Consider the following 14,058-nt stretch of genomic DNA (forward strand, 5'->3'; position numbering starts at 1 on the left):
GGATTCGTGCCGTAACTGGGACTAAACAAAATGCCCCAGCGAAATCCCTCTACCTGCCTCTAACGAGCAACATGGAAAGCCGTTCGCATCGTCATCCTGGAACAAATTTACACTTGTCTTAGGAAACAGGCTAAGTGTTTCCAATAATTTAGAGAGAGTGTGTCCTAGTCGCTGTGGAACCCACACGTGCGGTAACAGCGCACACAGCACACCCGCGGAACAAAATAACAGTTCTTTTACTCAGAGAAAGGAAGGATAATGGTTACTTAGAAAGTGTCCCAGACAAGCTGTCAAATTGAATTCAGAGAGCTGGAGTCTGACTCCAGGACAGGGCTGGCTGGCTCTGCTCCCTCGGGACTGGGGTTTCCTGCCTGCTACAGCTTACAGACAAAGATTCTTTGTTTCCAGCCCCCTCTCTCTCTTTCTCTCTCTCTTTCTCGCTCTCTCAATCTCTCTCTGGTGAAAACACACACACACACACACACACACACACACACACACACACACACAACATGTAGCTCTCCAAAGAGGGTCAGATTGAAAGCAGACAAAACATTAAGTCTGGAATTTCAAAGGAAAACAATTAAAAAAATAATAAAACGGAGAGAGCAAGCTACTGTCTGTTCTATAATCATAAATCTTGCCTTTGGACACAGAAACAGCACACTCACACACACACACACACACACACAGCAATCATCCCTGCTTTTGCTAAAAATGGATTAGGGGTAGTTCATCATAAAGGAAAAACATATAATGACAAAGTTCTTAACAGGCCCTCCTGGGAGGCCTGAATACCCTCAAATTTTAAGTGCACATTAGCGGACACAGACAGAACCTGCTCCATGAGAGATGTTATTTACTCCCTAAAAATAACAGACGATTACCTCACAGCATTACAGGCCTTTTCCTCAGGCACACGTGTTCCAGACCAACCCGCACTGGCCATCCCGCACAGGGCAATACGCACACGGCCCGAGGCCCTGCCAAACACACGATCACCCCTTGAGACTCTGACTCAGGCTGCTGCCTCGAGCCCACCCCCCGTGCTGGGCCCCCAACCTGCCACCCTCGTTCACTGCCACACGCACAGGGCACAGGAATCCATATTCTGCACGCATCTACATTTTCTCCATCAAAGCAAAACTTCTCGGGGCATCTTTTCAATCATGGAAAAATTTTGAAGGTGTAGGAAAGCAGAGAGAAAAGTCTACTGCACCCCGAAGGGCCCTTCGGCTTTAACAAGCATGAACTCATGGTCAACATGACTTCAGCTGTCCCCCCACCCATGCCCCCTCCCTGCCCTGACTATTTTGAAGCAAATCCCTGGCTCCTTTGCTGAACTTCCTGTCACACCGTGACACTATACCCGTCTTTCGGTTTCGTGTAAACCACTAAGAGTCCCGCCCAAGGCTCCCCCATCACGCTCGCGTCACACACCCGGGCCCCGGTCCTCCCAGGGGCACACTCAGGTATACCCACGGGAGTCCACCTGGTCCCGTCCCCCAAACCCAGCCCGAGCACACGCAGCCCCCGCACAGGATAGACCCAGACATGCTGGGTCTTTGATGCCCACCTTCCCTTCATTCGATACCCATTTCCAGCACCACTGTGCTGGGTCCTTCCAGAGGCCTCCCATCTTTCACTACGACCTCTATCATTAAATCGTCAAGGACACCCAATAGGTGATGAAAATGCAGGGGAAAGTGGCGAGAGGCGGTGCTGTAGCAGCCATAGCCAATACACAGCACTGACTCACAGGCCCACCTGTATCTCTGACTACATCCTCTTGAGGGTAGCGCGCTGGGTACCACGTTTCCGAGGCTCAGCCTAGCGTCCCATACATGGTAGGTTCTTAATAAATGAAGACATGCGTGAACAGGCTGGAGGAGGGCACGAGTCCCAACTAAGGTCCTGAGAGAAGCTCTTCCCTTCCTGTGTGGTCTTGGGGGGACCCACACCTTCCCTGGCTTCCTATCGCCTCTGTTCCATGAAAGGTTCGGAGTGGATGGTCCACTTTAACATTTAATGATTTTTCATCTCTTCATTTCTCTTAGGGAACTTCTTGTAGGTCACATGCATTTTTCTATTTGATTATATGCAGTTTCATATTATCCCTTAATCGTTCCATATGTGAATCTCCCGAATAAGATTTTAAACAACTTGGCCATCTCATCTACGGTGTTACCACGCCATCTGATATGGTGTGTTTCATAACCCTGGGCGTAGTGTCAGCATGTGGTAAACCCTCAAGAACATTCTAGTGATTTTGTGATAAAATCCTAATTCCTACTGTAATCCATGGAGCAAACATATTGTGTACTTACCGGTGCATCAGATACCCTGGTAAGTGATTTATAAGTATAATATCACTCCTGAAGGGGCACTAAGATTGTCCTCATTCTATACATGAGGAAACTGAGGCAGAAAAAAGTAAGTGACTTGACCAAAGTCACACAGCCTGTTTGAGTCCAGAGCCTGGGTTTTGAACCAATATGCTCTAAGGCTGAGATATGAGATAAATACCTGCCTTGGGGAAATGGAGAGCATTAATTAAAGAAGGTTTAAGATGTTTGTTAGATGCTTGATGCCAACTATTATATAGAGAATGGATAAACCACAAGGTCCTACTGTATAGCCCAGGGAACTATATTCAGTATCCTGTGATGAACCGTAATGGAAAAGAAGATGAAAAAGATTGCATATACATGTATAACTGAGTCACTTTGCTGTACAGCAGAAATGAACACAACATTGTAAATCAATTATACTTCAGTAAGATAAATTTTAAAAAAAGATGTCAGATGCTTGAATGAAATACGTGGAGATGATGAGGTGAGAAGCAGCCTGGAGGGAGGAGTGAACAGCAGAGACCTACGTTGGAGTCCTGCTCTGTCCTAAGACCTGGGTGACTTCAAATGAACCCTGTAATCCCTGTGCCTTGTTTCCATTATCTACAGAACGGGGATAATAATAATACCAGCCCTGCCAGCTCACAGGGATGGTGAGGGGCGCAAATGACGTAATAGATGTGCAAATGCTTGGCAGACAGCGAGGGGCTGCAGAACCGTGGTCCTGGCTATGTGCACAGGTCCCGCCATCTGGAAATCTCCTTAAGAGAAGCAGGGCTCTCATTAGCATAATCTTCAGCACCGGTTAGGCATTTCACTCGGAAGGACATGGAAAGGTGGTTTCTCCCCCTCTCTCTCCCACACTTAGCGTGCAAGAAGACAGACTTTTTATCCATTAGCCCAGGTGACTGCAGGCCAGGGTTGCACCCCCGGCCGCCGGCGGCCTGCGTGGAGGAGCGGTCTGCATTTCACAGCGGGTCCTGAAAGGCTTCCCGGGCGGGGGCTAGAGGCTCAGCCTGCACGGGCCGGTTTATGAGTTCCAGGAGTTAATAAACAAGGAGCTCAGTATCCTCTGACTTTTGGAGAGTCAGAGGTATTTAAACAGATCCAGCACGAGGAGCTAAGGAAATGAGGGTTTAGGATGCAAAGCAGCTCTGAAGCAGAGCGCTGCCGCCCGTCCAGGGGATGCGCCGGGAGGGCCCAGGCAAGGCCGCCCGGAAACACGGTGGAGCTCTGACCTGCGTCCCGGGTGGACCCACTCGTCCCTGGGCGTGGAGGTCGGAGCTCGAGGTTTAGGGAATCCGCAGTCCTGGCCCCAGGGCTCCTACGTATTGGGTTGGCCAAAAAGTTTGTTCAGTTTTAAGTAAAAATAAGACATCTTTCATTTTCACCAAGAACTTTATTGAACAATGTATTCATTAGCCGAACGAACTTTTTGGCCAACCCAATACTTGGAACGGCCATTTAACTTCTAGAACCCCAGTGCTCTCCGGATAAGATCAGGTAACCGACACCAATCCCAGTTACTATTTAGATCCACACGATGAGAACATATAAGAATGGGATTTCTGAGAGCTGAAGTGATGGACTCATGTAAAGCTGTCAGAATCAGTATCAATAAAAATTATAACCTCATCAATGACAAGGATGAAAAAGAACGAGTAATCCAGTGGTCAGTTCAACCTGCTCTTCCATTAGTATAACACGAGGTCCTGCTCTTCCTTTTCTAGGTCAATTTGGGGCCAGGAAAGATCAAGATCAACCGCCCAGTGTGTCTCCAAGAAAACCTGGGTGGCCCTGAGATGGGTCTCCCTTTCCTCTTTCTGGTTCCTGTGTGCCGTGTAGCACAGCACTGCTGCATCTTGGCTGCAGGTTTAAGAGTCACGGGGAGAGCTTGAAAAAGTTCCCAATGCCCAGCTGTCACTCCTAGAGATTCTGAATCAGTTGGTTGTGTTTGGGACCTGGGCATCAGTGTTTTAAAACATTTTTTATTTTTACTTTTGTTGTATTTTTTTCAGAGAGATATATATATATTTCCCTGTATTATACAGTAAATCCTTGTTGCTATTTTATACATAGTGGTGTGTATCTGTTAATCCCATACTCCTAATTTATCCCTTCCCCCATCCCTTTCCCCTTTGGTCACCATAAGTTTGTTTTCTATGTCTGAATCTGTTTCTGTTTTGTAAATAGATTCATTTGTATTATTTTTTAGATTCTACATATAAGTGGTATCATATAATATTTGTCTTTCTTTGACTGATTTACCTCACTTAGCTTGATGATCTCTAGGTCCATCCATGTTGCTGCAAATGACATTATCTCATTCTTTTTGATGGCTGAGTAATATTCCATTGTATGTATGTACCACATCTTCTTCATCCATTCATCTGTTGATGGGCTCTTGGGGTGCTTCCCTGTCTTGGCTACTATAGCTAGTGAACATTGGGGTGCATGTATCTTTTCAAATTAGCGTTTTTGTCTTTACTGGATATATGCTGGGGAGTGGATTGCTGGATCATATGGTAACTCTATTTTTAGTTTTTTAAGGAATCTCCATCCTGTTTTCCATAGTGGCTGCATCAATTTGCATTCCCACCAACTGTATAGGAGGGTTCCCTTTTCTCCACACCCTCTCCAGCATTTATGATTTGTACGCTTTTTGATGATGGCCATTCAGACTGCTGTGAGGTGATACCTCATTGTAGTTTTGATTTGCATTTCTCTAGTAATTAGCGATGTTGAGATCTTTTCATGTGCTTTTGCAGTTTTTATTGTGGTAAAACATACATCACATAGAATTTACCATTTTGTCCATCTTCCAGTGTACATTTCAGTGGCATTAAGTAATTCATGTTGGACAACCATCGCCATCAGAACTCTTTCATCTTTCCAAACTGAAACGCTGGGCCCATTAAACAATAACTCCCCATTCTTCCCTCCTTTCAGCCCCTGGCAACCATCATTCTACTTTTCTGGTCTCTATGAATCTGCCCACTTACGGACCCTCCTATGAGTGGAGTCATACAATATTTGTCCTAGGGCATCAGTAATTTTAAAAAGCTCTCCAGCTCATTCTCTGTGCAGTTAGGAATAGAGGGTAGTGCCAAGCAGGGATTACGTATGAATTCATCTTTGGGAAGAGAGGATAGTGCAGGGATGTGGATGGAGATGATAGTAGAAAAACTGCAGGGACAGAGAAAAATAATGGAAAAAATTCACATCTCCGCCCATACGACATTTAGGCAAGGTATTGCTTTCATGAAAAGCCAGCTAGAAGGGAAAGGCTGTGTTTGTTAGGGAGACTATCCGAAGTAAGGGATTTTGAATCCTACACCCTGGGTTTGAACCCTTGTTCTGCTGTTGAATAGCTGTGTGCCCTTCAGGGAGCCATTTAATAGTCCTGAACCTCACTTTCTCTGTCTGAAAAATGGGGCTAATTCAATCTACCTCTCGGGTATGTTGCCGGGTTTAAAAGCAGAGGCAAAGCACGTGAAAGTGTCTGAGGCATTGCAGAATAGTATACATATGACAGTGGTGGCTGCATTGAAAATGGGTAGCAGTTGCTTCCACTCTAATTTATTTTCTTAAGTGCATTAGCCTTGGTATCAGGTAGAGACAGCGTAATTGTTCTAGCTGGGTCCAATCTGTGACCATAGAATATTTAATTTTAGAAAAAGCTTAAAAACTGCTACAAATTAATTGTTAAAATCTAGCCTTACTACTTGGGCACCAATAACCCTTAGAGAGTGCAATTGTTTTCAAGAGACAAGCTGGAAGGGTGATTATGCCATTTTAAAGTAAAAAGACATACTCATTTGATAAGCACATTGAAGAAGCATTCATAGAAGCATTTACCTCTTCAACTTCTTTCTTTTGTGCTTGATGCCAGCACCTGTCCTTTGTGAAATAAACACGTACACTTATGCACACACACACACACACACACACACACACACACACAGAGCTCTGGTCCTCTTGTTGGACTCTGGGTTTGTTTGGGGTTGTGTGTGTGCCTTATTCAAACAAGACGGAGCTAAGGTTGCATGACGTCTTCTCTTTATTTTTCCATTTAATATTTTAAGGACCCAAGATAGCTATTAGAGAAAAGCGGAAGGGAGAGGTGGGGAGGAGGGTGAAAAGCAGGGAGAGAGGAGCGTGGCTAGCTTTGTCTTGCTAATGTACTTTGTTTTGTGGATGATGGGCCGTTTAGACAGATTCAGACCACCTCAGGAGGGGGAAGGCGACAGAGCAGCAAGACAGCTCAAGTGGAAAGCTTTACTGGGGACAAAAGCTGCACCTGCAAAGCGCAGACGTAACCGTTTCTGGAGGCCAGGGCCGATGCTGGGAGATAAATGCCCGGCACCACCTGACTGAGGGCCTTGCAGCACGCACTTGCCTGGATACTGCAGTTCATTCATTTCAGAAGAGAGGCAGCTCCTGCAAAAGCCCCAAAGAGCCCAGCGTGGCATTACAAACGCACAAAAGGACCGAGGGAAGGAACAGCAGTGCAGGTAGAGGAGAGGCTGAAAGCTAGACCCCTGGAGGAGTAATGAATCGTGTATCAGAGCAGTTCAACCCAGACAAACTTGCTTCTTAACGAAAATCTGTATTTTAAGTCCAATATCAGATATTCTCTCATTGGCTCTGCCCCCAGAGTCTCCCTGGTTAATCCTGGTGGTGTCAGCAGGTCTCAGCCTGCAGAACTGGAGGAGCTTTCAGGGATCTCCTGCCTGCCTTCCTCCCTTCTTTCCTTTCCTTCTTCCTTCTCTCCCTCCTTCCTTTCAAGACATGGATCCCTATCTGCAGATGAAACGAAGTTCAGTAAGTGAACCAGATCAGAGTAGAGGGGCCCTGGACGAAAGCAGACCCTCACCTGCAGCAGCCAAGAGCTCGACAGTCGGGGGTGACTCTTACTGGTTTAGTTTGGCCCTTTTATTTGACAGGAAACTGAGGTTCAGGGCATGAAGTGATTTCCCCAAAGTAAACCAGAGGTGCTCCGACCTCAATCTAATATGTTTGACACTGTAATACATTTTGTCTCTTATGGACGTTTGCAACATGATGGTAAATGGGTCACCTAATAAAATGTGGCTTGGACCGTATGATGAGTCACTATGACTTCAGATTTTTTATGGCAAAAGCCAATAACTCTGACTTCGAAAGAAAACAGTAGCAGGGACTGGCCCAGGGTGGGGTAGGAGGTGAAGAAAGTCACAGAAAACCAGGAAAGTTTACAAACATATTCATTATGTTGAATTTTTCCTGCACAGACTTGTCTGGTTGTCATCTGATTATAAATTGTTAACAGGAAACAGGAAGTCTAATGTGATCGAAGGTGTGAACTTGGTCAAGACACCCAGGCTCACTGGGTCTCTGTTTCCTCCATAACCCAAGACAGTTTTGAACCAAATGTCTCTAAGATTCTTCCCTTAGAAGAGCTTTATGTTTCTCTGAAATATTATGCTGTGCTAACTCCATGCAACCAATACTGAAAACTTCTGCCTTCATTCATTCTATGCAGCAGGTGTGCCTTAAAGAAAAAGGACTGAAGGAGAGAGAGCCAAGGAAGAGAGTGCCCTTCATACTCCTACTCATCCTTCAAGACCCCACTCAAAATGCCCCTCCTCCATGGAATTTTTCTTCTGCCTCAGGCAGAATTTTTTCACTCACATTTTTTCTCCCTTAAACCAGGTACCATGAATTATTCACTTGTTTAAATGCCTGGAATCTAACAGTGTCTGGAGCAGGAAATCTCCACAACGTTGTTTCATGAATAAAGATGCTGAGAAATGTATTGTAATGTTTGCTAAAACCCTCACTGGCGAAAACCATTGCTGAGACCATTTTCTTTCTCTTTCAACCAAAGCAAAGCAACTAGACCAAATCTCCAAATCACCACTTTAAAAATGAATTGGTATCGGTTAAATTTCTTACCAACAACCCCCTGAAAATATGACATTGCAAGAATCCTTGAAATCTTCATTTCATTTCCTTCGACAAAGAAAGCCCCCGCCTTTTGGCTTTGAAAGTGAGCAGCATCTGTTTCCTTCCAAGAGCAACACGCTTTCGTTCATGGAGTAACAACCTCAAGTCGCATCTTTATGGAATTATCACAAGATATTTCACAACCTTGTCATGTTTTTGCAACGAGCAGCGTAAGGGGGATCAGCTTAGGCTTCTAGAAAAGCTGAGTGGACAAGAGAGTTGGGACACACACCTGAGGTTCCCCCACGGCAGTCTTACCATCGTGGACTGTGCCGGGCTGGCAGTGAGGAAAATTCTACATGTGGGAGAACAGACTTACCTTCTTTGACATTCAGTCGTGAGGACGGGTCCGTGTGGGAGGTTGTGTTATAGGCCAACAGTGAACCTGAAAGGCGAAGCAAAAGCATCAGGTTATAACCAAGACACTCTTCCGAGATCAAGACGAGGAGATGGGATGAGAAGTGAGTGGGGAGGGCAGGAGACAGGGAGAAGGATGGAAGGACAGATGACTGACTCCTTGAGAGAAAGAAACAGTTAATGTCAACCACGTGGGGGCCAATCACGCAGGACCGTAATAGCTTCCTGGAGTTAGGGTCCGAGGAAGGTAGGACAGAAAGCTCATGGGCGGGACACACACAAGCCCTCCCAGCAACCACATTTAAGGTTCTAGAATTCTTGGGGTCCACACTGTGTCACAGCAGGAACACAGGGCTGGGAGCCACGTCCTGGTCCTTCGACCGACTTCCCGTGTGACCGTGAATGAGGGACTTTACGTGTCTGGCTCTTGATTTCTTCACCTTGAACTACAAGAGGGGGTGGCAAACTTTTTATACAGACCAGATAGTAATTATTTTAGTCTCCGCGGGCTGAATAGGGCCTCTGTTGCACATTCCTCTTTGTTTTTGTTTTGTCTTGTCCATGGGCCAGCGCTGGCCAGATTGGACTGCAGCTTGTATTGCCACGCCCTGGAGGAGAAGCCCGGCCACTTTCTTCCCACTGTGATGTCCTTTGGGTTTACAGGTGGGCAAGGTGCTTGGAGCCTCACGCTTGGTGAAGGGGGTGCTAGGAGCTGGGAAAGGGGTGGGGCTGGCAGTGCTCCCCAGAGTAACTTTTGTCTCCCTTTACGCATAGCTAAGAGAATACAACTCAACGTGAGGCGTAAGCCACTGAATCTTCTGTCATCACAGGGTGCTGATATACAATCTTTCAGAATTAAATGCTCATGCAGAACTACTTTTAGCAAGCACTAAAAGTAGTTCTAGTCTGGGCATTTTCTAGTAGATTTAGTCTGGGCATTTTCGAGGTTTTTTCTTTTTTTTTTTTATTGTTGTTGCATGTAAAAAAATTCTCCCTTCTTTCCTACAACTAGACTTGTGCCTTTGTTTCCAGCAAATCCAAGAGCTTTATTTTGGAAAACGTAGGCATTTTTGTCATCCTCCTTGAGGCTCTCCCGTGGAAACTCTGAAGTGCGATCAAGAGGGCTGGGATCTGCTTTTACAAGCTTGACATGGGTGTTGGAAGCTAAAAAATCTTTCTAAACCATCCTTTGCCTGCTCCCTGGGACCGAGTGGACGGACTCGGGTGCCAGGGCTTGGAACAGGGAATGGGCTGTCAGACACTCCTATTTTTAGTCTCAAGTCCCGGAAGGGACACGGGAGTGGAGCGGTGCCTCACCCAGCTGTGGGCGTTTGGTTGTGTGTGTGCCTCAGAGAAGCTGTGTGCCCTTCCGGGCCAGACGACGAAGAGAGAATTTTGGAAGAGTCATCCAACTGCCTAGAACCTCTGACTTTGGACTTGAGCAACTATTCCTTTTAGCTCTGCAACAGTTCCAGACAAAAAAAAGCAGAGGGGTGGTGATGCTACTGAGAGAGCTCTATGCCAAAGCGTGGCTGTGTGGAGACACCTTTAGAAAGGAGGCAGTCACGCGCCTGGAATAGCCGAGAACCAGATGCGTTTGGCTCTTCCATTCTCAAAAATATCAAGGACAAAGTGATTTTTTGCACTTCGTTTAATGTAAATTTTTATGCACATGAGAGTTCAGAATTAGACCTGCTTCTTACCACTTACTAGCTTGGTGACCTCCATCAATTTACCCAAGCTCTCTAAGCCATAGGGTCCTCCTACATAAAACAGGCTAATAATAACACCCACCCGATAAGGTTCTTATGAGGAGTCAATAAAATAATACACACAACTGCTCGGAACAGACCTTGGCTCAGAATGAATGTTCAATACACACTAGGTATTATCACGACTATTTTTATATCTTTTCTCCCACAGACACCATGATGACACACAATAAACTCTTTATAAAAGAGCTTGCTGGGCATTTGCCTTGTTCTCTGGAATTACAGTTATGAATGGGTTCTGCTGCAATAAGAAATAATCCTCCATGACTGGAAGGAGGTTAAGAAATGGAAACAAGCGTTCCAAGGGAAGAGAAAACAGTCTCTGGAGTAAGACCAAGAATGTCTGCCTCTCTGTCCCTGACATTCTCGGCCTCAGGCGGAAACCTCACGGCTGGAGCAAATAAAGAAAAATGATGGTCTCGGAGGACCGAACTGCCTGAGTCATTAGTGCAGATGTAGCTGAGAGCACGAAGCTTAGATAAACCGCACTTATTAAATTTCCCCCTCGGTGAAAGTTCTTCCTTGGGCACACGTGAATTCCAGAGGAAACTCCCAGAAAGCCAAGAGGAAGGGTCGTTTGACCTCTGCAAAGCTTGCATGAAATACATATTTCATGGTAACCTAGGAGAAGGATTTTGCCCTGAAGACTGTTCTTGGTTCAAGTTTCACTCCTAGAAGGAGAGGCTGCCTTCCCCGTGGAGGGGCTGATTTGGGGTGTCTGACCTCCTTCCCAAGGGACCAACTTTCCCTTCTCTCCTCCCATTTTTTACTTAACCAGTTCCTCAGGCTACAGAGAGTGGCAAGGCACACTCTTTCCTTAAAGGACTTTGTTCAGATGCAAGACGGTCCTCCCTGGAGCCGGGCCTCTCACTCTGTGGCTTTGGATATCTCTCTCTCCTTCTTTGAGGCACTTTCTGCGTGGGGCGAACACCACCTTGTCAGAGGAGACAGGCTGTGACACTAGGAGGGAAGCCCACACTCTTGGGATGCTTGTCGTCGTGCGCCGGATGCTTTCTGTCTATTCGCTCACTTAATTCTCACACAGACGACGAAATCAACATTCAGAGAAGTCAAGTAATTTGCCCAGGATCACGCAGCCAGAAAGCCCAGGAGGCAGGATGCCCATTCTGGTCTATCTACAAAATCTGCTCTCAGCCCAGCAGACCCTGCGGCCTCCAGGCTAAATCGAAGAAACAGACAACACTCACCTATGGTGTTGGAATCAAGACAGTGGCTGCCTTTGGGGAGGAAGAGGGGGTGATGGAGGGGGGCACTCGGGGGCTTCTAGTCTCCCCGTTGGACTGGAGGGACGCATATGAGTGAGTGGATTCACTTTGTGATAATTCCTTGACTTGTGCATTTATGATTTTTGCACTTCTCTCTATGTGATACTTTAATTAAAACGTTTGTTGACTTATCTGTTTATGTATTTACATACGCATGCGGGCTTCTATGCGTATCTATGTATTTGGGGCCCCGAAAAGCATGGAGCAGCTGCCGCTGAGAACGGAATAGGCTCCCCAATGTGAAAGCACAAGGACAAAATAATTTCCCATTGTCGCGTCCATTCGTCACTGGTACAGTATTTGGGATCTGAAAGAGGATGGAAATGAACAGAGTGAAGCTTGCAGGTGTGGGTGGAGCCCCCAGCAATCGGGCTTTCTCCAGCTCCACATTCCCACGAGCGGACCTGGTCTTCCTCTGGGGCACCTGCAGACGAGACAACGGCCGTCTGAGCGCCAGAGTCTTTGTCTCCCGCTTTGCAGACACCTCGCCAGCCCCACTGCCAGACTCTTGAAGCCGGGCTTCCTTTTTTCTGCGCTGCCATCAATGGCTCTGGCTGGAGGGTGCAGGTGGGCAGGGAGGAGGAAGGAGGCTCTGTGTTCTGAACAACAGGCCTGGCTGACGACTGAGTCCCGGGAAATCTGGCCTTTTGTTCTCCTTCACCGGTCAGACCCGGCCTGGAAGGGATAATAGTTCACTGGCTTAATTGCCCGGACCCATCACCTTTGCCCGAACATCTGAGGCGGCCGGTGGGGACACCACAAAATGCGAAATGTGTTTTCCATTATGTTTAAATTAAAAATGGGAATCAAGATAGATACCTTTGCTGTGGTCTCCCTGTCACCCAATATATTTCATTTCTCTAGTGCTGCCACTATTTCCAAACGCATTTTCTTAGCATTTTTCACGGGTCAGAGGCAGACAGACACACCGAACACAACTTTCTGTAAAATGAACAAAGGCTCTTTCCTTCTGCCTCTGGCTGCCCCACCCAGGACCTTTTGGGCTCCCAGAAACCCCAAACTCCCCCCAGCGGCCCTGGGTCTGAACTGCCGTTTGGGGACAGCTCCCACTTCCTTTGAGGTCCGTCCCAATCTTGCCTTGTGACACCCAATCTCATTTCCCGCAGCCTGAGACTGTAAATACGGCCTCTGCCTGCGCGAGATACTGATGGGGCCGCCCGTCGGGTCCAGAGTATGGGGCGCCGCGCGGAAGAGAGAAGGGCAGAGTTGGCGTGCAGATAGGTTTGGCTTAATCGGCCTCATTCCAGGAGGCCACAGGGAAGTTTTCGGAAAGCATTTATCTCTGGGCACAAATGAAAACAGAAAATGCTGTGGGGAAAGTGGCCTGGCCCCCCACATGGGAGCCCCAGGGGCGTGAGGCTAATTCCACAGCAGGGGAGGGAAAGACCGGGTGGCCCAGGTAAGCGGGAGCTGTCTGTTCGGCCTGGCCTCTGCCCTCAGGGCGTGAGGCTGTGGGCACAGCTGTAGCCCGGGCCGTAGGAGGCCTGGGTCTCAGACACCAGGCTGGTCTCCAGGGGCTGGGCACGTCTGAACCAACTTCCGAAGCACTCCAGGCCTCATTTGCTTTGGCTTTAAAATGGGGATTTATAATTAGTTGTCCGTGGCGTCCACAAGGGGGCATCCTGTCTGTCCCGTAAAGTGAATGACACCTGGGCAGAGGCAGCCTGAGCCCGAGTGTCCCCAGGAGGCTCCAGAATGATCCCAAGAACTGTGGGCATCTCCCCAGACCCGGCCCCCGCTGTCCTCCTCCCATTTCAAGTGCGGGTGACATTACAGAGGGGTGGTATAGGGTACAGCCACTCGGTGTGGGCCAGCTGAAAAGCCAGGGGATGGAGAACCGGAGCCTCCAGGCAGGTAAATCCCAGCACTCCAGACGGGGGCTCAGGACACTGTTATTTCTTCTCCACCCTGGAAAATACATTTTTAATTTGAAGTTTGGTTTTTAAAATTTGAAAGTATAGCTCCTGTCCTGACAACCTGAATAAATACTCGAGCACCTTTGGTGAAAGTGCAAATTTGGTGTCAGAGCTTCTTAATCCTACCATGTCCTTTTTTCTACTAAAGTCCAGAAAGCTCGGACACCTCTGGAGAGGTGCAGCTGCCTTGCAGTCTTCTGACCTGGGGCTAAGTTAGAAGGGCTCCAGTTCTCTCCTATCCACTCTCCTTAGCCCCACTGCACTTCCTCCCTCTGTGCTGAGGAGCTCAGCTCTTTTCCTTCCACCTCTTGCCAAAGTGGAACTGTTTGAACGCCACCCCCTCCCCCACGAAAGGACAGATGACATT

General features: G+C 47.4%; 1 protein-coding gene across 5 annotated transcripts in view; it reads right to left on the reverse strand.

Annotated features, from left to right (window-relative positions):
* FLI1 (Fli-1 proto-oncogene, ETS transcription factor) overlaps positions 1 to 14,058 on the reverse strand; it is a 122,106-nt gene that overhangs the window by 21,353 nt on the left and 86,695 nt on the right. For all 5 annotated transcript variants that reach the window (XM_082476284.1, XM_082476282.1, XM_082476285.1 and 2 more), the window contains one exon: positions 8,659 to 8,724. In XM_082476284.1, the coding sequence (XP_082332410.1) occupies positions 8,659 to 8,724 (66 nt within the window). The remainder of the gene's footprint in view (positions 1 to 8,658; positions 8,725 to 14,058) is intronic.

Source organism: Balaenoptera physalus (assembly GCF_965194825.1).
Source record: "Balaenoptera physalus genome assembly, chromosome: 10".
Taxonomy (NCBI): Eukaryota; Metazoa; Chordata; class Mammalia; order Artiodactyla; family Balaenopteridae; genus Balaenoptera; species Balaenoptera physalus.